Source organism: Pempheris klunzingeri, chromosome 3, assembly GCF_042242105.1.
Source record: "Pempheris klunzingeri isolate RE-2024b chromosome 3, fPemKlu1.hap1, whole genome shotgun sequence".
Classification (NCBI taxonomy): domain Eukaryota; kingdom Metazoa; phylum Chordata; class Actinopteri; order Acropomatiformes; family Pempheridae; genus Pempheris; species Pempheris klunzingeri.
The window spans coordinates 2865614-2891357 of NC_092014.1; the positions used below are offsets into that span (position 1 = coordinate 2865614).

A 25744-nucleotide genomic window follows, 5' to 3' on the forward strand; every position below is an offset into this window, starting at 1 on the left:
TTTGTTTGGGTTCTTTGCACTGTAAGCTGTTGTTGTCAATGCAGGAATAACAACTTTTTCTGCAGGATTTTCCTGAATCAGACTTTCAGCAGCATCCGAAGGAACGTGCCTGAGCATCTGTGTTTGTAGAGCAGCCAATAAGAACGCTCTCTCTCTGTCTGAGAGGACCTGTGATTGGCTGAAGTCAAAGGGTAGATTTTCTAAAGTCCAAACGCAGAGCCGAGAGGAGCGGCAGAAGTCTTGTTTTCTCTCAGATCACTTGGATTAAAACATGCTGACAAGTTATTATGAGATTGTTAAAGAATGACACCAGAAATAAACTGCCTGCCCCAGTTTTAAACAGCTTTTTGGTAAATTTCATTATGAAATTTGGATATTCGCTAATTTTATCAATATATTCTTGCGTGTACAACCTAAAAAGATGAGTTACCTCAGTTTCATGCACAACTGTTGCTGTCCTTGTGATGTGCTTGTAGATTTAGTCAGCTGAAGAAGTGTGAGTGTGTTTTTGTGTTTCTTTTCCATTTCTGTCCCATCAAACAGACTGTTAACTCAAAAACTAGTTTAAGTTTCATCAACGATTCCTGATAAATAAACACTTTACTGTGATTAATACACATGAACACAGTTTGTCTGCACACTTTCACACCTTCACACCCTCTGTGGCAGTGAGAGGGAACTGAAATGATGTTCAAACTGCAGAGTTGTTGTGGAAGCTGGATGTTTATTTCAAGCAGCCACTGCAACACACTGAAAATGTGACAGCTAGCAAAGCGCGGTAGAGCTGGACTTCTGTTTGACTGCAGTGTGTTTACATACACCATGTACATGCTGTGACATATTGTGCTTCCAGCTGTTTGTTTTGAACACACGTTACTGACTTTCTCTGCCAGGACACATGTGATGTGAATGGGCAGTCAGTATTTCCCAACAGCAGTTTATTGCATTAACATTTAAGACAAGATTTCACACACCAAGGTAAATCCTGGACATCTGCATTAGATCAAATCACATGGAACAGTATCAGGCACACCCAGCGCAAGCTAATGCACTCTAATACCACAATAAAATACTGCTGCCCTGCTGCTGTATGAGCGATGCACTGAAGTCTGTCAGCTGAGAAAAGGATCATGAAGAGATGATGCATGTGCAGACTACACATCACACTCGCTGGGTTTTGTTGACTGTGCTATAAATTGCAGGTGAATCCTCCATCGCTGCTTCACCTCTCGTTCTGTGAAGGAAACAATAAAGTCAAAAGATTTTTGTAAAGAAAAACATGAATTCCAGACAGTCTAGAATAAAAAAAAACACATTTAACAGAAGAAAATGTTGGATTTAATACTCTGGAAAGACTCTGCTGCTTACCCAGGGGCACTGCTGAAGTTGGTGGTTGCATAAACAACACTGTCCTCCTGGTTTGTGTGGGTCTGAGCTGGGCTGAAGTTGGAGCGGCGAGCTTCTGCCTGGTTCCTAGTGAATCTCACACTAGCGTACTGGAGTTCACCCATGTGCTGGCCGCATAGACAAGAGCACAATTAAACTTTCCATGTGTTTCGAGCCCCCGGCAAACAGAACTGAAGTGTAACTTGGGTTGTAAATGAGACTTTTACGCCACTGTTGCACTAAATGAACACTCAGTAAAATATCTGCAGGTGGAAAAGTGGCGAGTCTTCTACCTGATTGGCCGAACCAAAGGATTGTGATCCTGAGGTTTGACACCGGCCTGTTTTTGTTGTGGCAGTACGTCCTTCTCACCAGCAGAGGTCCATAATATTCAAGTTTTACTTCACATTGTCACACCATTCACAAAATGGTATTGCTTGGCTAGATGGAGTTTAAGATAGACTATAAAAATGGTGAACCTGTCCTTTAAGCTGTCCTTTCAACCCTTCCTCCTCACCTGCTCTCTGTTGTTTCGTCTCTCACCAGAAGAACCCTCTCTTCTGACAGCAGAGCAAATTAAAAACCAAAGACACAAATAATTAAACCAAAAACAGGATGCTTTTAGTCAAGAATGCATCAACACAATGCTCAAATGTCCATATGCACACTGAGAGTTACTGCTCTTAGTTGTAGTTTCAGTGTAAGTAATGTGGATTATGTGGATTATTTAGCTGAAATGAAATATTACAGCTAAATAAAACTATTCCAGTGAAATGTCCGTTCACTGTAATCACAGAGAAGCTGAGCTGCTCACCTCATCCATAGCAAGACACAGACGAGGATGACGAGCAGGACAACCGCAGTGATGGAAAGAGCGACTGGAAATATCCACGAACCTGGAAAACAGTCGACATGAACACTGGAAGGTTACAGGAAATCTTTGGGTCCAATGGTGGCTGATAACTGGACAAGAATAACAGTTTCTGTGTGTTTTCTAGGAGTGGGATTGGTTTAGTCTGAGGTCTCATTATGTAACAATAATCCTGAATAAGGTGCGTTCAGCTGAATGAATGATTTAACTCACCTGCCAAAACAGTCAGATATAAGGCAGACTTTTTAAATCCTATTTTGTTCCGGGCTTCACAGTAATAATTCCCACTGTGTTCAGCTCTGAAGTCAGTGATGGTGAAGATCTGTCCTGATGCTGTTGGTGAGTCTTCGTCCTCCTTGTACCAGGTGTAGGTAGCTGCTGGGTTAGCATCACTGCTGCAGGTCAGATTGACTGAGCTGCCCTCCACTATCTCAGCAGAGGGACTCACTGACACAGAGGGAAGTCTTGGAGCATCTGGAGGACAATATGCACAGAGAGATGAGTATTCTGTAGCTGTCCTGAAAGCTATGACAGTAAATAAATCATCATTTGAATCCAACTGATAACTGATGTGCTGATGTTTACTTACACTGGACATCTATGAGCAGAGACTCAGAGCGCTGATCCTCAGACGTGCAGTAGTAGATCCCTCTGTCCTCAGAGCGGATGGAGGTGAAGTGATGAATACCTGCTGATCCTACAGGCAGTACCTGGTCCTCCTTGTACCAGGTGTAGGTAGCTGCTGGGTTAGCATCACTGCTGCAGGTCAGATTGACTGAGCTGCCCTCCACTATCTCAGCAGAGGGACTCACTGACACAGAGGGAAGCTTTGACGGATCTGCATATCGATGAAGGTTGGTTAGTGTAAATTCATGGTTTGTTGCTACGGTGACACATACTGCATTTAAGTAAATACTTAGAGAAACATAGGAGGTGGTTTTGTGACCAGACTGATGGTTTGAATTCCCAGAACAGCAGTAAAACTGCCTCACAGACATTCTCAGGACTTTGTCATGTTATGTGAGGTGAAAGTAAAAATACAGTGAAGTAAACTCACACACTGAAGGGGAGCGATAATCCTCACGTCCTTTAACCCTTATGCACCCCTCGGTACATTTTTTGCATTTTTCAACTAAAAATACTCAATAATTTTGCCAATTTTAATGATAATGAGACAAAATTTTGCAGGGATGTCAGTCTTTTACCACATTTTAAGATTTCAACTTTGAATGTATTAATAGAATTATAATACACTGTGGAGAGAAGAAAGTTCCTCTCGTCACCCTTAAAACATTTTTTGCACCATTGACTCCCATTAAAACATCACTTTTTGATCCTACTTTAATTACACCATAAAATAATGTTTTACTTATGACTACCTTTTCAATCTAAGCTTTTGGCTTGAAAATTGTAGTTTTTTTCATTATCCATCATTTGACATCATTTTCCACTATATGGCTGAGGGCTCCATTATATGCTGTTTCAGTGAATCCTACTTCCGTTGCATTTCTCACTATTGCTCCCCAGCAGAATGCATGATTCCAACTAAAATGGTCTGAGTGTGTTGGCAGTGATGTAAAAGTGTGGTATGAATGTGTGTTTTGACAAATTATTTGATGAGTGTGTGTGTGTGTGTGTGTGTTTGTGTACAGGGAGTTAGAAAGTCATTTTTGCTCACCACATTTTGCACATCCCTATCGCTATCTTTCTTATGACTACAGACCACATGCACCCACTCACCCCCCCGCCCACAAACACACACCTACACACACACACACACCTATTCGAAGCCCCCGGACACACTACAGCACTTGTAAAAAGCAATCAAGGTCAAAAGGTCAAAAGGTCAAAAGGTCAAAGAATCTAAGGAGGAGCACCCTAGCTTTTTTTTTGCCTGGAAACGTTTTTTTTTTTTTTTTTGACCAAAGCAGTCTTTTTATTGTTTTGGTTTACAGTGCAGCATGTTTATACAGGTGCTGTGTCTGCAAACCTCAAGCTGCACCTAGCTGGTGCTGGCTGGTCATTTCCTCAGTGACAATGAAGAGACACTTTTGTGTTAGAGGAGGCTCTGACTGCTGTCCTGCAGTCGCCTGAGAACGAGGAGGAGATGTCCGGCACAGACACAGGCACTGAGGACATATCAGGGGAGGCTTCACCTGAAATTCATCCAGATGGGTCTCCAGCTCAAGTGAGGACATCCATGTCCTCACTTGAGCTGGAGCTGGAAGACCCATTTCCTCACTTGAGCTGGAGCTGGAAGACCCACTAGTGCGGCTGCTGCTTGGACCAGCAGCAGCCACACTAGTGGATCATGTCAGAGGAAATGGAAGAGCCAGCAGGAGAAGCCAGGCCCTCAAAGAGGTACAGGCAGTGCACATTTTGCATGGGACAGAGAAAGGTCTGGACCCATTGTGCCAAGTACAGCAAGTATGGATGCAAAGTATACATGACAGTGATCTGCAGGTCCTGCTCCACTGAGTGACCTTTCTCATCATTTGTCAATATATTCCCAAAATACCATTAAAGGGTTAAAATTAATTCATAAATACATGTAAATTGAATAGTTATGATCTGGACTGAGGTTGTTCAAAAGATTTAATGCATTGAAAGTGAAAAAAATATTAATGTATAATATTTTTAGAGCACTTCTTAGGAACAGAGTATTTTTTGCACAAAGGATAAAAGGTGGCATATTTTGTACATAAAGTCAAACTGCTCAAAAAATAATGATGGATTCAAATCAATGTTGTTGTCAATTATTGACATACCCAAGGGTGTAATACCCCCCCCAAAAAATTCCAGTTTGCAATTAGTATATGGAAAATATTTCATATTTTGTGTTTTACCTCATTTGAAATTTTTGGTTTTATATTCCCAAAATGGCACTAAAAAGTTAAAAATACTTAATAAATCCATGAAAATGGAATAGTTATGATCAGGACTGAGGTTTTTCAGAAGATTTAATGCAATAAAAGTGAAAAGAATATTAATTATAATATTTTTATAGCACTTTTTAGGAACAAAACATTTTTTTGCACAAAGCATAAAAGGTGGCATATTTTGTACATAAAGTCAAACTGCTAAAAAAATAATAATGCATTCAAATCAATGTTGTTGTCAATTATTGACACATCCAAGGATGTAATTGCCCCCCCAAAAAAATTCCAGTTTGCAATTAGTATATGAAAAATATTTCAGATTTTGTGTTTTTCTCATTTGAAATTTTTGGTTTTATATTCCGAAAATGGCACTAAAAAGTTACAAATGTTTAATAAATCCATGAAAACTTAATAGTTATGATTAGGGCTGAAGTTGGTCAAAAGATTTAATGCATTGAAAGTGAAAAAAAAAATGAATGTATAATATTTTTATAGCACTTTTTAGGAACAGAACATTTTTTGCATCGAGGGTAAAAGGTGGCACATTTTTACATAAAGTCAAACTGCTCAAAAAATAATAATGCATTCAAATCAATGTTATTGTCAATTATTGACATATCCAAGACTGTAATACCCCCCCAAAAAAATTCCAGTTTGCAATTAGTATATGAAAAATATTTCAGATTTTGTGTTTTTCTCATTTGAAATTTTTGGTTTTATATTCCGAAAATGGCACTAAAAAGTTACAAATGTTTAATAAATCCATGAAAACTTAATAGTTATGATTAGGGCTGAAGTTGGTCAAAAGATTTAATGCATTGAAAGTGAAAAAAAATATGAATGTATAATATTTTTATAGCACTTTTTAGGAACAGAACATTTTTTGCATCGAAGGTAAAAGGTGGCACATTTTTACATAAAGTCAAACTGCTCAAAAAATAATAATGCATTCAAATCAATGTTATTGTCAATTATTGACATATCCAAGACTGTAATACCCCCCCAAAAAAATTCCAGTTTGCAATTAGTATATGAAAAATATTTCAGATTTTGTGTTTTTCTCATTTGAAATTTTTGGTTTTATATTCCCAAAATGGCACTAAAAAGTTACAAATGTTTAATAAATCCATGAAAACTTAATAGTTATGATTAGGGCTGAAGTTGGTCAAAAGATTTAATGCATTGAAAGTGAAAAAAAATATGAATGTATAATATTTTTATAGCACTTTTTAGGAACAGAACATTTTTTGCATCGAGGGTAAAAGGTGGCACATTTTTACATAAAGTCAAACTGCTCAAAAAATAATAATGCATTCAAATCAATGTTATTGTCAATTATTGACATATCCAAGACTGTAATACCCCCCCCAAAAAATTCCAGTTTGCAATTAGTATATGAAAAATATTTCATATTTTGTGTTTTTCTCATTAATTAATTGTAGTTTTATATTGCAAAAATGGCATTAAAGGGTTAAAAATATTTGACAAATACATGAAAACTTAATAGTTATGATTAGGACTGAAGTTGGTCAAAAGATTTAATGCATTGAAAGTGAAAAAAAATATGAATGTATAATATTTTTATAGCACTTTTTAGGAACAGAACATTTTTTGCATCGAGGGTAAAACGTCATGATTTTTTTAAGGGGTGCACAAGGGTTAAAAGCACAAGAGATCTTGTCTCCAGGATAAAAGTAGTGTTTATAAGAAGAAGTTTCCTCCGTCATGATTCTCTGTCCATTCTTGAACCAGACGAAGGAAAGACGACCAGCTGGACTGCAGCTGCTGTGACACTTCAGCTCTGCCTCGGTATAAAGCTGATGATGTGTTGTTGTGGTCACCTGCACCTGCAGAGCTGGATATGAAAAGGAGTGAAACAGTGAAACAGTAATGTCATAGATCACTAAATCCTCAGCTGCAAACACAAAGACACACTCAGTCTAAACTGAGGAGATAAGTAACGGGACTGATGGATGATTCAACGTTTGTATCAAGCAGCATCTTCTCCACTTGTCATCTGCTTGTTCAAATCTACTGTGTTGGTGTGTCTCCATCAGGTTGTGTTCATCAGTACCTGTGACAGTCAGAGTTGTTCCAGGTAAACTGCTCCTCCAGTCAAAGCTTCCTGCTGTGAATTTGAAGTGATACTGGGCTGAGTCTCTCTCTGTCAGCTCAGTGATTCTCAGAGTGGAGCGTCCTCCCTCTGTTTCAAGGACCTGAACACGACCTGCATACTGGGGGTCTTCACTAAGGTCCTCAGGCTGTGACTGATAAACCCACTGACGACTACGTTCAGACCTGAACCAGAGTTTTGATGTGATCGATCCAGAACTGCTGTATGTGGAAGAAATGTCCACTGAAGAGCCTTTGAGGGCACAGATGCTTCTGTGAGTGTAAGTCACTCTGTTGCAGCTTTGTCCACCGACACCTGAAAGATAAAACAATTATATGAGCATTTTTAAACCAGAGCTGCTGAGGAGTCACAGTCGGAGCCTCCATATTTAATATCCATGTAGTCAGAAGGCTCCACTAGATGGTGTCATGTTAGTAGAAGACTGTGGAGAACTCACACACTGGAGGAGAGTGGAAATCCTCATGTCCTTCCACAGCACAGACATAGCTGTCTCCAGGACTGATGTAGTCTGAGTAATAATATGTTTTTCTCTCAGTTTTCTGTCCATTCTTGTACCAGACGTAGGAAGGATTATCAGGTAGACGACAATCACTGTGGCATGAAAGATCAGTCGAGAAAAAAGAGGATGTGTCCTTCACCTGCAGAGCTGGATTTGTGAAGAAGAAACAGGAATCTCAAAACTGTCGACACACATGGAAATAAACACATGATACATTCATGTTGTTGTTTTCTGGATGTTGAACATTTGGAAAAAATTTTACCTGTGACTGACAAAGTGACTCTATTCTCATCAGTATACCATCCACCTGGTTGGTTTGTTATGAGCCTGAACATGTACTCAGCTGAGTCGCTCTCTCTCAGGTCTGTGATTCTCAGAGTGCAGCTCTTCTCATAACACCTGTTCTGCACACGACCTGCGTACTCTGCATCTGTGCTCAGATCCACTGGTTCACTTCCTCTCATTTTAGTAAACCAGAATGTTTTCTCAACTACAGCAACACGGCCATTCATTGTGGACGGGTGTATGTAGGTGCAGCGTAGCTCCACTGATGATCCTTTCAGGGCACAGATGTTAGTAGAGGTGAAGGTCACTCCCCAGTCATAATGACTCTGTATCACTGTAACACAGAGCACAGCAGAGAGCTCAATTACTTCCTCTTCTTAGGGAGGAAAGAAAGAAGTGTGTGTGTGTGTCTTTTTTCATCCTCTCTCCACTTTGTGGTCAAGTGCCTGCTGTGTGAGTGTAAAAATAAAAAGCAGAACACTGAGGAGAGTGAACCTCTCCTAGTTTTAACTATGATATCAAGACGTGGCCCCCACACACAATGAATGGACTGGTGGGTTGGTTCGGACATAGAAACTGAGCTGAAGTAGTTACACTGATGAAGAAAAGTTCAAAGACTTTAGTTTACTCTGGTTGTTCATCGTCTACAGAGACGTTCTATATTTAAATTCAGCCCTGAATGTTTGTCACAATAATAATATATATAGAATAATGGAGCAGCAAAACCTTCTGTGATCAATGTCCTAATCAATAAAACACAATCACTGACTGAAACTTCTATATTTTACAAACACTGAGGGATGAACTTTCTTTTAGAAAGAGAAATAAGCTTTGCATGAAAATAAATATACACACTTTCCAAACTTTAAATCTAATGAATAAGCTTGGTCTACTTTTGTGTTCATGCCAAGATATCGCTGTGAATAACTTTAAAAATCATAACCAGAATAACAGTAATTATCAGTAATAAGGTCAGTGTAGTATTAAAAATGTAAATAAGCTCTACCTGACACAGAGAGAAGGAAGACAAGTCCGCCTGCTGCTACTTTGAACCCCATGACTGGTCCTCTCCTCGCTCCGCTGAGACTAAACTAACTAAAAATGTGTGACATGTATAAAGGAAGTCTCGTTTGGAGAAGTTTGAGATCTGAAAGTACAATTTGCTGTTTGTCAATTCACTGTGGTCAAACATGCCTCCTTAAAAGGCAGCTTTCCTTCCGCTAATCATGTTCTTCAATCATCATGTTGCTCGTCACAGAAAAGTGTGTAAAAGAGAGAGATGGTGTGACTTTGGCCACTGCCAGGAAGACAACTATCATCTTCCACCACACCAACAGTGACAAAGCATAGGGTGGAGTCCAGGATGACGCTGAGGGTTCGTGCTTCAGGGGATGGAGAGACGGAGCAGTCGTCCACATGGAGGAGAAGATCTCCAACCTTCTGGAGCAGTGCCCTGGGAGCCACGACCAAGAGCTCTGCTTTTTCTCTGTTGAGTTTGAGGAAGTTAGAGGTCATCCAAGTTTTTATTTCACAGAGGCAGTTGACGAGGGACTGTGGAGGGAGCTGAGTGGATGGTGAGGTGTTGAGGTACAGCTGAGTGTCATCAGCATAGCAGTGGAACTGGAGACCATGGCGGCAGATTATCAGGCCAAGGGGGAGCATGTAAATGATGAAGAGGAGGGGACCAAGGACAGAGCCTTGTGGCACCCCATGGTTAACTGGGGCAGGCTGGGAAGTGAATCTATCAATGGTAATAAACTGTTAATTAAGACAAATGAAGAGAGTTTTCCAGAGATGTGATTGTCCTCATTTTGAAACTGACTTGGTGTCTCTGGCTTACAACACTTAAAAGTTACAGATGTTTTTTAAAAATCACATTTCTTATTTGCTGAAACTACATTAATAACTATAGGGTACGACTGACTCCGTACGTTGTGACATCCGACCCTGTGATGGGGTCCAGAGTCACAATGAAAGGGAGCCCATTTTAACTCAAGGCTGAACTTACAGCAACATTCAACATAGGTAGAAAAAACTGTAAATATCACCTGCTTTCATGCTAAATCTGCCAACACAACACATGGATGTGATATACGAGGTCTAATAATAATAATAATGTCCATGACACGAGCTAACGAACCACTGCAACACATTTAGACATTACAGAATAATAAAAGTCAGCAGCTTTGTCACGCAGTTCTCTTCATCGTCCCTGATACTCATGTTTTATTGTATTTCAGACTCTCTGCATGAGTCCGTTTCCCTTTGTTTGGGTTCTTTGCACTGTAAGCTGTTGTTGTCAATGCAGGAATAACAACTTTTTCTGCAGGATTTTCCTGAATCAGACTTTCAGCAGCATCCGAAGGAACGTGCCCGAGCATCTGTGTTTGTAGAGCAGCCAATAAGAACGCTCTCTCTCTGTCTGAGAGGACCTTTGATTGGCCGAAGTCAAAGGGTAGATTTTCTAAAGTCCAAACGCAGAGCCGAGAGGAGCGGCAGAAGTCTTGTTTTCTCTCAGACCACTTGGATTAAAACATGCTGACAAGTTATTATGAGATTGTTAAAGAATGACACCAAAAATAAACTGCCTGCCCCAGTTTTAAACAGCTTTTAGGTAAATTTCATTATGAAATTTGGATATTCAGTAATTTTATCAATATATTTTTGCGTGTACAACCTAAAAAGATTAGTTACCTCGGTTTCATGCACAACTGTTGCTGTCCTTGTGATGTGCTTGTAGATTTAGTCAGCTGAAGAAGTGTGAGTGTGTTTTTGTGTTTCTTTTCCATTTCTGTCCCATCAAACAGACTGTTAACTCAAAAACTAGTTTAAGTTTCATCAATGATTCCTGATAAATAAACACTTTACTGTGATTAATACACATGAACACAGTTTGTCTGCACACTTTCACACCTTCACACCCTCTGCGGCAGTGAGAGGGAACTGAAATGATGTTCAAACTGCAGAGCTGTTGTGGAAGCTGGATGTTTATTTCAAGCAGCCACTGCAACACACTGAAAATGTGACAGCTAGCAAAGCGTGGTAGAGCTGGACTTCTGTTTGACTGCAGTGTGTTTACATACACAATGTACATGCTGTGACATATTGTGCTTCCAGCTGTCTGTTTTGAACACATGTTACTGACTTTCTCTGCCAGGACACATGTGATGTGATTGGGCAGTCAGTATTTCCCAACAGCAGTTTATTGCATTAACATTTAAAAGAAGATTTTGCACACCAAGGTAAATCCTGGACATCTCTCGTCTACCTGCACAGGTAAAAATCAAGCTTGCATTCTCCCCAAAGCTGCTGCTGCTGAAAACTGGAAATAAAAACTGTTGCAGTTGAAGGTAAATGAATCCACCTCTCCCACATCCTCCACAGCCTTCAGTGCTGTTCTCCTCTGTTTCCATGCACGTGAGTCCCCTCTGCTTTGACTGCATCTGAACAAAATCCAAAAGATTTGGGGAGTTATATCTCAGAAATGGAGCTAGGAAGTTGTTTGGAGTTAGTTTTGTTCATGCAGCAGACTCAGAGCTGACTGACCTTCACACCAGGTCTTCCTGCTCCTCTGTGTCTTCTGTCCGTTCTGTGGTGATCCTCTTCACGTCTGGGACGTTGATATAATCAGGATCATCCTCCAACTCATGGGGAGAGAAAACAAGATGAGAGTCAAAGGCTTCATACAAGGAATTTAGATTTTACATTCAAACGTTCTCAGATGTGATGAAAGTAAATCTGCTTCCTGAAATTGCTCTTTGGTACAAAAGGCGTCCACAGGAAATGAGGAATGAGGAAAACGTGTGAAAGTAAATGAACATGGGTGGTTTGTCTTAAGAAAGAGTTTACTAATCAAGTTATATGTAAATTGTCTTTATGACCTCATATTATTAACAAAATAAGAGCCTCTGAATTCATAACAAATCATGACTTGTTGGTAGATTAAGTTCTGTCCCTGTGGCCCAGTATCTCTCTCACCTCCACAGTCTCAGCGGGTTCATTCGGTTCAGTGGTGGAGAGCAGAATTTCTTTCTTCCTAAAACAACCAAATAAAACAATACAAAGTTGAATTGCAAACTTTGAAACTAAGTAAATATTCAGAATAAAAGAGCAGCGATGCTGCTGATTATTTTTCATGTCTTTACCTCATCCAGAGACACAGAAGAAGCAGAGGAATCAGCATCACGACCACCAGACTCAACCTGATGATGTTTGACACTGATAGTTTCTCTAGAAATGGAGACAAGCAGTTATTAGATATACAGTAGTGGAGCTCACTAGTAGATCTGAGTCATGAATCAGTTTGTTAGGAAAAAACAGCACCATGGAAAAATGTACCTGCTAAAACAATCAGATATAAGGCAGACTTTTTAAATCCTATTTTGTTCCGGGCTTCACAGTAATAATTCCCACTTTGATTAGCTCTGAAGTCAGTGATGGAGAAGATCTGTCCTGATGCTGTTGGTGAGTCTTCGTCCTCCTTGTACCAGGTGTAGGTAGCTGCTGGGTTAGCATCACTGCTGCAGGTCAGAGTCACTGAGCTGCCCTCCACTATCTCAGCAGAGGGACTCACTGACACAGAGGGAAGTCTTGGAGCATCTGGAGGACAATATGCACAGAGAGATGAGTATTCTGTAGCTGTCCTGAAAGCTATGACAGTAAATAAATCATCATTTGAATCCAACTGATAACTGATGTGCTGATGTTTACTTACACTGGACATCTATGAGCAGAGACTCAGAGCGCTGATCCTCAGACGTGCAGTAGTAGATCCCTCTGTCCTCAGAGCGGATGGAGGTGAAGTGATGAATACCTGCTGATCCTACAGGCAGTACCTGGTCCTCCTTGTACCAGGTGTAGGTAGCTGCTGGGTTAGCTTCACTGCTGCAGGTCAGATTGACTGAGCTGCCCTCCACTATCTCAGCAGAGGGACTCACTGACACAGAGGGAAGCTTTGACGGATCTGCATATCGATGAAGGTTGGTTAGTGTAAATTCATGGTTTGTTGCTACGGTGACACATACTGCATTTAAGTAAATACTTAGAGAAACATAGGAGGTGGTTTTGTGACCAGACTGATGGTTTGAATTCCCAGAACAGCAGTAAAACTGCCTCACAGACATTCTCAGGACTTTGTCATGTTATGTGAGGTGAAAGTAAAAATACAGTGAAGTAAACTCACACACTGAAGGGGAGCGATAATCCTCACGTCCTTTAAAAGCACAAGAGATCTTGTCTCCAGGATAAAAGTTGTCTTTATAAGAAGAAGTTTCCTCCCTCATGATTCTCTGTCCATTCTTGAACCAGACGAAGGAAAGACGACCAGCTGGACTGCAGCTGCTGTGACACTTCAGCTCTGCCTCGGTATAAAGCTGATGATGTGTTGTTGTGGTCACCTGCACCTGCAGAGCTGGATATGAAAAGGAGTGAAACAGTGAAACAGTAATGTCATAGATCACTAAATACTCAGCTGCAAACACAAAGCCACACTCAGTCTAAACTGAGGAGATAAGTAACGGGACTGATGGATGATTCAACGTTTGTATCAAGCAGCATCTTCTCCACTTGTCATCTGCTTGTTTAAATCTCCTGTGTTGGTGTGTCTCCATCAGGTTGTGTTCATCAGTACCTGTGACAGTCAGACTTGTTCCAGGTAAACTGCTCCTCCAGTCAAAGCTTCCTGCTGTGAATTTGAAGTGATACTGGGCTGAGTCTCTCTCTGTCAGCTCAGTGATTCTCAGAGTGGAGCGTCCTCCCTCTGTTTCAAGGACCTGGACACGACCTGCATACTGGGGGTCTTCACTAAGGTCCTCAGGCTGTGACTGATAAACCCACTGATGACTACGTTCAGACCTGAACCAGAGTTTTGATGTGATCGATCCAGAACTGCTGTATGTGGAAGAAATGTCCACTGAAGAGCCTTTGGGGGCACAGATGCTTCTGTGAGTGTAAGTCACTCTGTTGCAGCTTTGTCCACCGACACCTGAAAGATAAAACAATTATATGAGCATTTTTAAACCAGAGCTGCTGAGGAGTCACAGTCGGAGCCTCCATATTTAATATCCATGTAGTCAGAAGGCTCCACTAGATGGTGTCATGTTAGTAGAAGACTGTGGAGAACTCACACACTGGAGGAGAGGGGAAATCCTCATGTCCTCTCACAGCACAGACATAGCTGTCTCCAGGACTAATGTAGTCTGAGTAAGAAGATGTTTTTCTCTCAGTTTTCTGTCCATTCTTGTACCAGACGTAGGAAGGATTATCAGGTAGATCACAATCACTGTGGCATGAAAGAGCAGTCGAGAAAAAAGAGGATATCTCCTTCACCTGCAGAGCTGGATTTGTGAAGAAGAAACAGGAATCTCAAAACTGTCGACACACATGGAAATAAACACATGATACATTCATGTTGTTGTTTTCTGGATGTTGAACATTTGGAAATTAGTAAAATATGAATGAAAATGTTACCTGTGACTGTCAAAGTGACTCCAGGTGAACCAAAAAACTTTCCACCTGGTTGGTTTGTTATGAACCTGAACTTGTACTCAGCTGAGTCGCTCTCTCTCAGGTCTGTGATTCTCAGAGTGCAGCTGTTCATATCACAGTGATTCTGCACACGACCTGCGTACTCTGCATCTGTGCTCGGATCCACTGGTTCACTTCCTCCCATTTTAGTAAACCAGAATGTTTTCTGAACTACAGTAACACGGCCATTCATTCTGGACGGGTGTCTGTAGGTGCAGCGTAGCTCCACTGATGATCCTTTCAGGGCACAGATGTTAGTAGAGGTGTAGGTCACTCCCCAGTCATTCTGACCCTGTATCACTGTAACACAGAGCACAGCAGAGAGCTCAATTACTTCCTCTTCTTAGGGAGGAAAGGAGGCAGAAAGAAGTGTGTGTGTGTCTTTCTCTTTTTTTCATCCTCTCTCCACTTTGTGGTCAAGTGCCTGCTGTGTGAGTATAAAAATAAAAAGCAGAACACTGAGGAGAGTGAACGTCTCCTAGTTTTAACTATCATATCAAGACGTGGCCCCCACACACAATGAATGGACTGGTGGGTTGGTTCGGACATAGAAACTGAGCTGAAGTAGTTACACTGATGAAGAAAAGTTCAAAGACTTTAGTTTACTCTGGTTGTTCATCGTCTACAGAGACGTTCTATATTTAAATTCAGCCCTGAATGTTTGTCACAATAATAATATATATAGAATAATGGAGCAGCAAAACCTTCTGTGATCAATGTCCTGATCAATAAAACACAATCACTGACTGAAACTTCTATATTTTACAAACACTGAGGGATGAACTTTCTTTTAGAAAGAGAAATAAGCTTTGCATGAAAATAAATATACACACTTTCCAAACTTTAAATCTAATGAATAAGCTTGGTCTACTTTTGTGTTCATGCCAAGATATCGCTGTGAATAACTTTAAAATTAATAACCAGAATAACAGTAATTATCAGTAATAAGGTCAGTGTAGTATTAAAAATGTAAATAAGCTCTACCTGACACAGAGAGAAGGAAGACAAGTCCGCCTGCTGCTACTTTGAACCCCATGACTGGTCCTCTCCTCGCTCCGCTGAGACTAAACTAACTAAAAATATGTGACATGTATAAAGGAAGTCTCGTTTGGAGAAGTTTGAGATCTGCAAGTACAATTTACTGTTTGTCAATTCACTGTGGTCAAACATGCCTCCTTAAAAGGCAACTTTTCTAATTTTTTATTTTTTTTTCTAATCATGTTCCTCAATCATCATGTTGCTCGTCACAGAAAAGTGTGTAAAAGAGAGAGATGGTGTGACTTTGGCCACTGTCAGGAAGACAACTATCATCTTCCTCCTCATGTTTGTATCATAGCAATGAGCATTTATTGGCCTGTGAAGACGCAGGATGTGAAGAACTTAAAAGTGTTCCTAGCAGAGCAGCATTTGTTGAACAGAAACGTTTATGGTGCATCTACTTCCTACGACACGGTGACAGAAAATGCAGCGATATCCCCTCCTGTGGAGAGCACCAACAGTGACAAAGCATAGGGTGGAGTCCAGGATGACACTGAGGGTTCGTGCTTCAGGGGACGGAGAGACGGAGCAGTCGTCCACATGGAGGAGAAGATCTCCAACCTTCTGGAGCAGTGCCCTGGGAGCCACGACCAAGAGCTCTGCTTTTTTGGCTGTTGAGTTTGAGGAGGTTAGAGGTCATCCAAGTTTTTATTTCACAGAGGCAGTTGACGAGGGACTGTGGAGGGAGCTGAGTGGATGGTGAGGTGTTGAGGTACAGCTGAGTGTCATCAGCATAGCAGTGGAACTGGAGACCATGGCGGCAGATTATCAGGCCAAGGGGGAGCATGTAAATGATGAAGAGGAGGGGACCAAGGACGGAGCCTTGTGGCACCCCATGGTTAACTGGGGCAGGGTGGGAAGTGGATCCATCAATGGTAAAAAACTGTTGATTAAGACAAATGAAGAGAGTTTTCCAGAGATGTGATTGTCCTCGTTTTGAAACTGACTTGGTGTCTCCAGCTTACAACACTTAAAAGTTACAGATGTTTTTTAAAAATCACATTTCTTATTTGCTGAAACTACATTAATAACTATAGGGGACGACTGACTCCGTACGTTGTGACATCCGACCCTGTGATGGGGTCCAGAGTCACAATGAAAGGGAGCCCATTTTAACTCAAGGCTGAACTTACAGCAACATTCAACATAGGTAGAAAAAACTGTAAATATCACCTGCTTTCATGCTAAATCTGCCAACACAACACATGGATGTGATATACGAGGTCTACTAATAGTAATAATGTCCATGACACGAGCTAACGAACCACTGCAACACATTTAGACATTACAGAATAATAAAAGTCAGCAGCTTTGTCACGCAGTTCTCTTCATCGTCCCCGATACTCATGTTTTATTGTATTTCAGACTCTCTGCATGAGTCCGTTTCCCTTTGTTTGGGTTCTTTGCACTGTAAGCTGTTGTTGTCAATGCAGGAATAACAACTTTTTCTGCAGGATTTTCCTGAATCAGACTTTCAGCAGCATCCGAAGGAACGTGCCCGAGCATCTGTGTTTGTAGAGCAGCCAATAAGAACGCTCTCTCTCTCTGAGAGGACCTTTGATTGGCTGAAGTCAAAGGGTAGATTTTCTAAAGTCCAAACGCAGAGCCGAGAGGAGCGGCAGAAGTCTTGTTTTCTCTCAGACCACTTGGATTAAAACATGCTGACAAGTTATTATGAGATTGTTAAAGAATGACACCAGAAATAAACTGCCTGCCCCAGTTTTAAACAGCTTTTTGGTAAATTTCATTATGAAATTTGGATATTCACTAATTTTATCAATATATTTTTGCATGTACAACCTAAAAAGATTAGTTACCTCAGTTTCATGCACAACTGTTGCTGTCCTTGTGATGTGCTTGTAGATTTAGTCAGCTGAAGAAGTGTGAGTGTGTTTTTGTGTTTCTTTTCCATTTCTGTCCCATCAAACAGACTGTTAACTCAAAAACTAGTTTAAGTTTCATCAACGATTCCTGATAAATAAACACTTTACTGTGATTAATACACATGAACACAGTTTGTCTGCACACTTTCACACCTTCACACCCTCTGTGGCAGTGAGAGGGAACTGAAATGATGTTGAAACTGCAGAGTTGTTGTGGAAGCTGGATGTTTATTTCAAGCAGCCACTGCAACACACTGAAAATGTGACAGCTAGCAAAGCGCGGTAGAGCTGGACTTCTGTTTGACTGCAGTGTGTTTACATACACAATGTACATGCTGTGACATATTGTGCTTCCAGCTGTCTGTTTTGAACACACGTTACTGACTTTCTCTGCCAGGACACATGTGATGTGATTGGGCAGTCAGTATTTCCCAACAGCAGTTTATTGCATTAACATTTAAGACAAGATTTCACACACCAAGGTAAATCCTGGACATCTGCATTAGATCAAATCACATGGAACAGTATCAGGCACACCCAGCGCAAGCTAATGCACTCTAATACCACAATAAAATACTGTTGCCCTGCTGCTGCATGAGCGATGCACTGAAGTCTGTCAGCTGAGAAAAGGATCATGAAGAGATGATGCATGTGCAGACTACACATCACACTCGCTGGGTTTTGTTGACTGTGCTATAAATTGCAGGTGAATCCTCCATCGCTGCTTCACCTCTCGTTCTGTGAAGGAAACAATAAAGTCAAAAGATTTTTGTAGAGAAAACATGAATTCCAGACAGTCTAGAATAAAAAAAATACACATTTAACAGAAGAAAATGTTGGATTTAATACTCTGGAAAGACTCTGCTGCTTACCCAGGGGCACTGCTGAAGTTGGTGGTCGCATAAACAACACTGTCCTCCTGGTTTGTGTGGGTCTGAGCTGGGCTGAAGTTGGAGCGGCGAGCTTCTGCCTGGTTCCTAGTGAATCTCACACTAGCGTACTGGAGTTCACCCATGTGCTGGCCGCATAGACAAGAGCACAATTAAACTTTCCATGTGTTTCGAGCCCCCGGCAAACAGAACTGAAGTGTAACTTGGGTTGTAAATGAGACTTTTACGCCACTGTTGCACTAAATGAACACTCAGTAAAATATCTGCAGGTGGAAAAGTGGCGAGTCTTCTACCTGATTGGCCGAACCAAAGGATTGTGATCCTGAGGTTTGACACCGGCCTGTTTTTGTTGTGGCAGTACGTCCTTCTCACCAGCAGAGGTCCATAATATTCAAGTTTTACTTCACATTGTCACACCATTCACAAAATGGTATTGCTTGGCTAGATGGAGTTTAAGACAGACTATAAAAATGGTGAACCTGTCCTTTAAGCTGTCCTTTCAACCCTTCCTCCTCACCTGCTCTCTGTTGTTTCGTCTCTCACCAGAAGAACCCTCTCTTCTGACAGCAGAGCAAATTAAAAACCAAAGACACAAATAATTAAACCAAAAACAGGATGCTTTTAGTCAAGAATGCATCAACACAATGCTCAAATGTCCATATGCACACTGAGAGTTACTGCTCTTAGTTGTAGTTTCAGTGTAAGTAATGTGGATTATGTGGATTATTTAGCTGAAATGAAAGATTACAGCTAAATAAAACTATTCCAGTGAAATGTCCGTTCACTGTAATCACAGAGAAGCTGAGCTGCTCACCTCATCCATAGCAAGACACAGACGAGGATGACGAGCAGGACAACCGCAGTGATGGAAAGAGCGACTGGAAATATCCACGAACCTGGAAAACAGTCGACATGAACACTGGAAGGTTACAGGAAATCTTTGGGTCCAATGGTGGCTGATAACTGGACAAGAATAACAGTTTCTGTGTGTTTTCTAGGAGTGGGATTGGTTTAGTCTGAGGTCTCATGATGGAACAATAGTCCTGAATAAGGTGCGTTCAGCTGAATGAATGATTTAACTCACCTGCTAAAACAGTCAGATATAAGGCAGACTTTTGAAATCCTATTTTGTTCCGGGCTTCACAGTAATAATTCCCACTGTGTTCAGCTCTGAAGTCAGTGATGGAGAAGATCTGTCCTGATGCTGTTGGTGAGTCTTCGTCCTCCTTGTACCAGGTGTAGGTAGCTGCTGGGTTAGCATCACTGCTGCAGGTCAGAGTCACTGAGCTGCCCTCCACTATCTCAGCAGAGGGACTCACTGACACAGAGGGAAGTCTTGGAGCATCTGGAGGACAATATGCACAGAGAGATGAGTATTCTGTAGCTGTCCTGAAAGCTATGACAGTAAATAAATCATCATTTGAATCCAACTGATAACTGATGTGCTGATGTTTACTTACACTGGACATCTATGAGCAGAGACTCAGAGCGCTGATCCTCAGACGTGCAGTAGTAGATCCCTCTGTCCTCAGAGCGGATGGAGGTGAAGTGATGAATACCTGCTGATCCTACAGGCAGTACCTGGTCCTCCTTGTACCAGGTGTAGGTAGCTGCTGGGTTAGCTTCACTGCTGCAGGTCAGATTGACTGAGCTGCCCTCCACTATCTCAGCAGAGGGACTCACTGACACAGAGGGAAGTCTTGGAGCATCTGCATATCGATGAAGGTTGGTTAGTGTAAATTCATGGTTTGTTGCTACGGTGACACATACTGCATTTAAGTAAATACTTAGAGAAACATAGGAGGTGGTTTTGTGACCAGACTGATGGTTTGAATTCCCAGAACAGCAGTAAAACTGCCTCACAGACATTCTCAGGACTTTGTCATGTTATGTGAGGTGAAAGTAAAAATACAGTGAAGTAAACTCACACACTGAAGGGGAGCGATAATCCTCACGTCCTTTAAAAGCACAAGAGATCTTGTCTCCAGGATAAAAGTTGTCTTTATAAGAAGAAGTTTCCTCCGTCATGTTTTTCTGCCCATTCTTGAACCAGACGAAGGAAAGACGACCAGCTGGACTGCAGCTGCTGTGACACTTCAGCTCTGCCTCGGTATAAAGCTGATGATGTGTTGTTGTGGTCACCTGCACCTGCAGAGCTGGATATGAAAAGGAGTGAAACAGTGAAACAGTAATGTCATAGATCACTAAATACTCAGCTGCAAACACAAAGCCACACTCAGTCTAAACTGAGGAGATAAGTAACGGAACTGATGGATGATTCAACGTTTGTATCAAGCAGCATCTTCTCCACTTGTCATCTGCTTGTTTAAATCTACTGTGTCGGTGTGTCTCCATCAGGTTGTGTTCATCAGTACCTGTGACAGTCAGAGTTGTTCCAGGTAAACTGCTCCTCCAGTCAAAGCTTCCTGCTGTGAATTTGAAGTGATACTGGGCTGAGTCTCTCTCTGTCAGCTCAGTGATTCTCAGAGTGGAGCGTCCTCCCTCTGTTTCAAGGACCTGAACACGACCTGCATACTGGGGGTCTTCACTAAGGTCCTCAGGCTGTGACTGATAAACCCACTGATGACTACGTTCAGGACTGAACCAGAGTTTTGATGTGATAGATCCAGAACTGCTGTATGTGGAAGAAATGTTCACTGAAGAGCCTTTGAGGGCACAGATGCTTCTGTGAGTGTAAGTCACTCTGTTGCAGCTTTGTCTACCAACACCTGAAAGATAAAACAATTATATGAGCATTTTTAAACCAGAGCTGCTGAGGAGTCACAGTCGGAGCCTCCATATTTAATATCCATGTAGTCAGAAGGCTCCACTAGATGGTGACATGTTAGTAGAAGACTGTGGAGAACTCACACACTGGAGGAGAGTGGGAATCCTCATGTCCTCTCACAGCACAGACATAGCTGTCTCCAGGACTGATGTAGTCTGAGTAAGAATATGTTTTTATTGCAGTTTTCTGTCCATTCTTGTACCAGACGTAGGAAGGATTATCAGGTAGACGACAATCACTGTGGCATGAAAGAGCAGTCAAGGAATGATAAGATGTCTCCTTCACCTGCAGAGCTGGATTTGTGAAGAAGAAACAGGAATCTCAAAACTGTCGACACACATGGAAATAAACACATGATACATTCATGTTGTTGTTTTCTGGATGTTGAACATTTGGAAATTAGTAAAATATGAATGAAAATGTTACCTGTGACTGTCAAAGTGACTCCAGGTGAACCAGTAAACCATTCACCTGATTGGTTTGTTATGAACCTGAACTTATACTCAGCTGAGTCGCTCTCTCTCAGGTCTGTGATTCTCAGAGTGCAGCTCTTCTCATAACACCTGTTCTGCACACGACCTGCGTACTCTGCATCTGTGCTCAGATCCACTGGTTCACTTCCTCTCATTTTAGTAAACCAGAATGTTTTCTCAACTACAACAACACGGTCATTCATTCTGGACGGGTATCTGTAGGTGCAGTGTAGCTCCACTGATGATCCTTTCAGGGCACAGATGTTAGTAGAGGTGTAGGTCACTCCCCAGTCATTCTGACTCTGTATCACTGTAACACAGAGCACAGCAGAGAGCTCAATTACTTCCTCTTCTTAGGGAGGAAAGGAGGCAGAAAGAAGTGTGTGTGTGTGTGTGTGTGTGTCTCTTTTCATCCTCTCTCCACTTTGTGGTCAAGTGTCTGCTGTGTGAGTGTAAAAATAAAAAGCAGAACACTGAGGAGAGTGAACCTCTCCTAGTTTTAACTATCATATCAAGACGTGGCCCCCACACACAATGAATGGACTGGTGGGTTGGTTCGGACATAGAAACTGAGCTGAAGTAGTTACACTGATGAAGAAAAGTTCAAAGACTTTAGTTTACTCTGGTTGTTCATCGTCTGCAGAGACGTCCTACATTTAAATTGAGCCCTGAATGTTTGTCACAATAATAATATATATAGAATAATGGAGCAGCAAAACCTTCTGTGATCAATGTCCTGATCAATAAAACACAATCACTGACTGAAACTTCTATATTTTGCAAACACTGAGGGATGAACTTTCTTTTAGAAACCCAAACTTTAAATCTAATGAATAAGCTTGGTCTACTTTTGTGTTCATGCCAAGATATCGCTGTGAATAACTTTAAAATTAATAACCAGAATAACAGTAATTATCAGTAATAAGGTCAGTGTAGTATTAAAAATGTAAATAAGCTCTACCTGACACAGAGAGAAGGAAGACAAGTCCGCCTGCTGCTACTTTGAACCCCATGACTGGTCCTCTCCTCGCTCCGCTGAGACTAAACTAACTAAAAATGTGTGACATGTATAAAGGAAGTCTCGTTTGGAGAAGTTTGAGATCTGCAAGTACAATTTGCTGTTTGTCACTTCACTGTGGTTAAACATGCCTCCTTAAATGGCAACTTCTCTACCGCTAATCATGTTGCTCGTCACAGAAAAGTGTGTAAAACAGAGCCCTGGGAGCATTGACCAAGAGCTCTGTTTTTTTGCCGTTGAGTTTGAGGAGGGTAGAGGTCATCCAAGTTTTTATTTCACAGAGATGCAGCGATATCCCCTCCTGTGGAGAGCACCAACAGTGACAAAGCATAGGGTGGAGTCCAGGATGACGCTGAGGGTTCGTGCTTCAGGGGATGGAGAGACGGAGCAGTCGTCCACATGGAGGAGAGGACCTAGGACGGAGCCTTGTGGCACTCCATGGTTAACTGGGGCAGGGTGGGAAGTGGATCCATCAATGGTAAAAAACTGTTGATTAAGACAAATGAAGAGAGTTTTCCAGAGATGTGATTGTCCTTGTTTTAACACACACACACACACACACACACACACACACACAGTCATGGCCAGCAAGATATCTGTAGGGTTGAAAGTATTAAAACTAAATTTCTTGAATTTCTGCTCAGGAAATATTGTATATAATGTTTGAAGGCAAAGCAGGAAGTGGATATTTTGTTAAGATGATGGGTGAGGCTTTGCTGTTACTTGAATCCAAATACAAAGACACTGTTGTTCAGTTAGTTTGAACCCAGTGTTTCTTTACACAGAGCAGTTTTGAGAGGGACACTGGGTGTTTATTGATATTTTATGGGAGCAGAGAGAGTGACTCTCAGTCACTGACCTGTGATGCACTTTCTTCAGTGTCTGACGCCAGGGCAAACAACACAGTGAGGTTTAGGCAGAGATGAAGTCAGTCAAATGAGCAGGGAGCAAAAAATCAGGCTCACTATACAGAAGGAAAATGTGCTTGTCACAAGGAACGAAGACAAACAGGCGCTGAAGGAAGGGAATAAACTAAATACACTATGGCAGTCAGGTAACGAGACAGGTGGAGCTTAAGACTCGAGGGGAGACTTAAGTGATGAAATAAAACAAGAAATGAAAACGTAAACACGAGCTACAGAACAGAGCGGGACGTCACATCTGATCTGACGGCGCCACATTTTTCTTCAGTTGTGTAATATTTCACACGCAGCAGTGATGTTGCAAAAGCAGTTGTGGTGGCTGTGCCACACCTCTGCATGTGAGTTTGTTACTCTGAGCATCTCTGTATGAGTTTTGTAATGCCGTCGGGCCTTTTGGATGCACACTAAACATTTCTCATTGATAAATGTGGCTCTGTAGCGAGTAAAATCTAAATACATTGTGGTAGAAGTCATTTTCAGGTGCAGTAATAAAGCTAACTAGTGACATTTGGCCTCTTCAGAGGGTTCATCAGCTTGATGACGACCAGCTGAAACACGATTGTGTTAAAATCAAAGTTTTATTTCGCTCTCACTGATTATAAGGGTTATAATGCACAGATGATCGTGGCTCAGATGTTTCTCCCTCAGGTGTGTCTCATCCAGGATGGTTGAGGGAACTTCAGCTCTTCGCTCTGTCCCGCTCTTGGCCTTGGTGGTTTTGCTGGTACTTTGTTTTCCGATGGGTGTGATGATCCAGTTTAGGTGGCCTGTATCTCTGTTGGTATGTCGACGTAGAGCCCAGATCCTGTGGCCCTTTGTGTGTGCAGGTCTGGGTGGCTTCCCTTGTTTTAGTTCTTCTTGGCCAGCCCGTCTTTGTTAATATTGGATTATGGTTGCCTTTGTTCATTAAAAAATTCAATATTTACGACTCAGTTTGGTTATGTTGGACCTCTTGTGTTGAGGAGCCTTTCCTTGCTTATTTTTGCACCACTTCAGACCGCCTCGTGGGAAATGAATTTGGACTCATTACTGCAGTAACTGTTGGTTGTGACAAACCCGAATCATCACAGTTTAAAAGGTGCGCTTCCCCCCGCCGCCTAATAAAGCTGTGAGGATCTTGGTGTCCTTGTCATTCCACACAAGACCGCTCAGCAAACCACCATCTTTTAACAAGCTTATTATCATCAAGTGATTTCAAGACACATCGTCCTCCATGGAGAGTGACGCTCAGGATCATTTCTTAGGTTAAAGGGGACATATTATGCAAAATGCACTTTTTAATGTCTCTTCAACATCGACGTGTGTCCCCAGTGTGTCTACAAACCCTTAAACTACGAGAAAAGACCGTCCTCTCTCTTTTTCTCCATTCCTCGTTTAGTTTTGGCCCCGAGTGTGATGTCACATGTTGATCATGTGACCTTGTTCAACTTAAACACAAATAACACCAAATGGAACAAAAATGTAAAATGTGCAAATCAATTATAAGTTGACCTAAACTAAGTATTTTTGTCTGATGTCTAACAATTACACTAATAATATAAATAGTTTCTTGTTTTGCTCACAATATAATATATATAACCTGGGGGATTCATGTACGACCAGCTCCAGCATTGAAGATGACAGAGCTGATGCTGGCCTTGGTGGGAGGAGCCTGTCCAGGGAACTGACCAATCAGAGCCAACTGGGTAAGGGGGTGGGGCCTTAAAGAGACAGGAGCGTTCAGACAAAAGGAGCAGTAAGCATTTTGCAGAATATGAGAAAAATAAAGTTTTTCTTTTAACAATACAGGATGTAAACAAACCAAATACAAATATAAACCCCCATCCATCCATTGGCTATTGACCAATCCCTGAGCAGAATATGTCTCCTTGAAAAAGTTAATAAAATGTGAAAACTGGCTAATGCACGTCACTCTAAGAATTGTAGGGCAGCTTTCATATAAGGGCGTCTTCACAGGTCAGAGAATATGTGTGATTTGGACGTAAAATTAGGTGGATTATTACAGAAGTCTTGCTGGCAGTAACCAAAGCAATGCAGTCTCTGTCTCTGTCTATCTCTCTCTCGCTCTTTGTTTGTCATCAGCAACATCCGTACAGGAAGAAATCGTGTGAGCGAAGCTGTTATCTGGGCCTATTTTTGTCTTGATGACAGC

At 41.5% G+C, this 25744-nt stretch overlaps 3 protein-coding genes across 3 annotated transcripts; all 3 read right to left on the reverse strand.

Moving 5' to 3' along the window:
- Positions 1-1364: 1364 nt before the first annotated feature.
- On the reverse strand, positions 1365-9569 carry LOC139199018 (sialoadhesin-like). Its single transcript, XM_070828021.1, has 10 exons — positions 9386-9569; positions 8032-8388; positions 7707-7916; positions 7211-7564; positions 6806-6991; positions 2847-3095; positions 2471-2731; positions 2201-2282; positions 1904-1946; positions 1365-1514 (listed from the first exon to the last, which is right to left on the reverse strand). Exons 1-10 carry the CDS (start codon positions 9567-9569, stop codon positions 1365-1367), a joined length of 2076 nt encoding a protein of 691 aa, XP_070684122.1.
- A 1849-nt stretch (positions 9570-11418) lies between these two features.
- Positions 11419-15615, reverse strand: LOC139199021 (sialoadhesin-like). Its single transcript, XM_070828025.1, has 11 exons — positions 15564-15615; positions 14523-14879; positions 14180-14389; positions 13684-14037; positions 13237-13464; positions 12769-13017; positions 12393-12653; positions 12200-12284; positions 12033-12090; positions 11601-11698; positions 11419-11497 (listed from the first exon to the last, which is right to left on the reverse strand). The coding sequence occupies exons 1-10, from the start codon at positions 15613-15615 to the stop codon at positions 11603-11605; spliced, it is 1950 nt and encodes a 649-aa protein (XP_070684126.1). The 3' UTR covers positions 11419-11497; positions 11601-11602.
- A 3585-nt stretch (positions 15616-19200) lies between these two features.
- Positions 19201-22664, reverse strand: LOC139199024 (pregnancy-specific beta-1-glycoprotein 1-like). Its single transcript, XM_070828029.1, has 8 exons — positions 22613-22664; positions 21605-21961; positions 21262-21471; positions 20766-21119; positions 20346-20546; positions 19851-20099; positions 19475-19735; positions 19201-19286 (listed from the first exon to the last, which is right to left on the reverse strand). The coding sequence occupies exons 1-8, from the start codon at positions 22662-22664 to the stop codon at positions 19201-19203; spliced, it is 1770 nt and encodes a 589-aa protein (XP_070684130.1).
- Between the last annotated feature and the right edge of the window lie 3080 nt (positions 22665-25744).

Bases quoted from the DNA above. Each gene is read 5' to 3' on its own strand.
- LOC139199018 (XM_070828021.1), bottom strand. From the start codon at position 9,569: ATGACCTCTAACTTCCTCAAACTCAACAGAGAAAAAGCAGAGCTCTTG. The intron at 8,389-9,385 runs GTGTGGTGGAAG...TCTGTGTTACAG, and splicing joins CCTATGCTTTGTCACTGTTG to TGATACAGAGTCATTATGAC. The intron at 2,283-2,470 runs GTGAGTTAAATC...ACTGTTTTCCAG, and splicing joins ATATCTGACTGTTTTGGCAG to GTTCGTGGATATTTCCAGTC.
- LOC139199021 (XM_070828025.1), bottom strand. From the start codon at position 15,615: ATGGGGTTCAAAGTAGCAGCAGGCGGACTTGTCTTCCTTCTCTCTGTG. The intron at 12,654-12,768 runs GTAAGTAAACAT...ATTGTCCTCCAG, and splicing joins TCTGCTCATAGATGTCCAGT to ATGCTCCAAGACTTCCCTCT. The intron at 12,091-12,199 runs GTAAAGACATGA...TGGTTGTTTTAG, and splicing joins CTTCTGTGTCTCTGGATGAG to GAAGAAAGAAATTCTGCTCT.
- LOC139199024 (XM_070828029.1), bottom strand. From the start codon at position 22,664: ATGGGGTTCAAAGTAGCAGCAGGCGGACTTGTCTTCCTTCTCTCTGTG. The intron at 21,472-21,604 runs GTAACATTTTCA...TCACAAATCCAG, and splicing joins AGTCACTTTGACAGTCACAG to CTCTGCAGGTGAAGGAGACA. The intron at 19,736-19,850 runs GTAAGTAAACAT...ATTGTCCTCCAG, and splicing joins TCTGCTCATAGATGTCCAGT to ATGCTCCAAGACTTCCCTCT.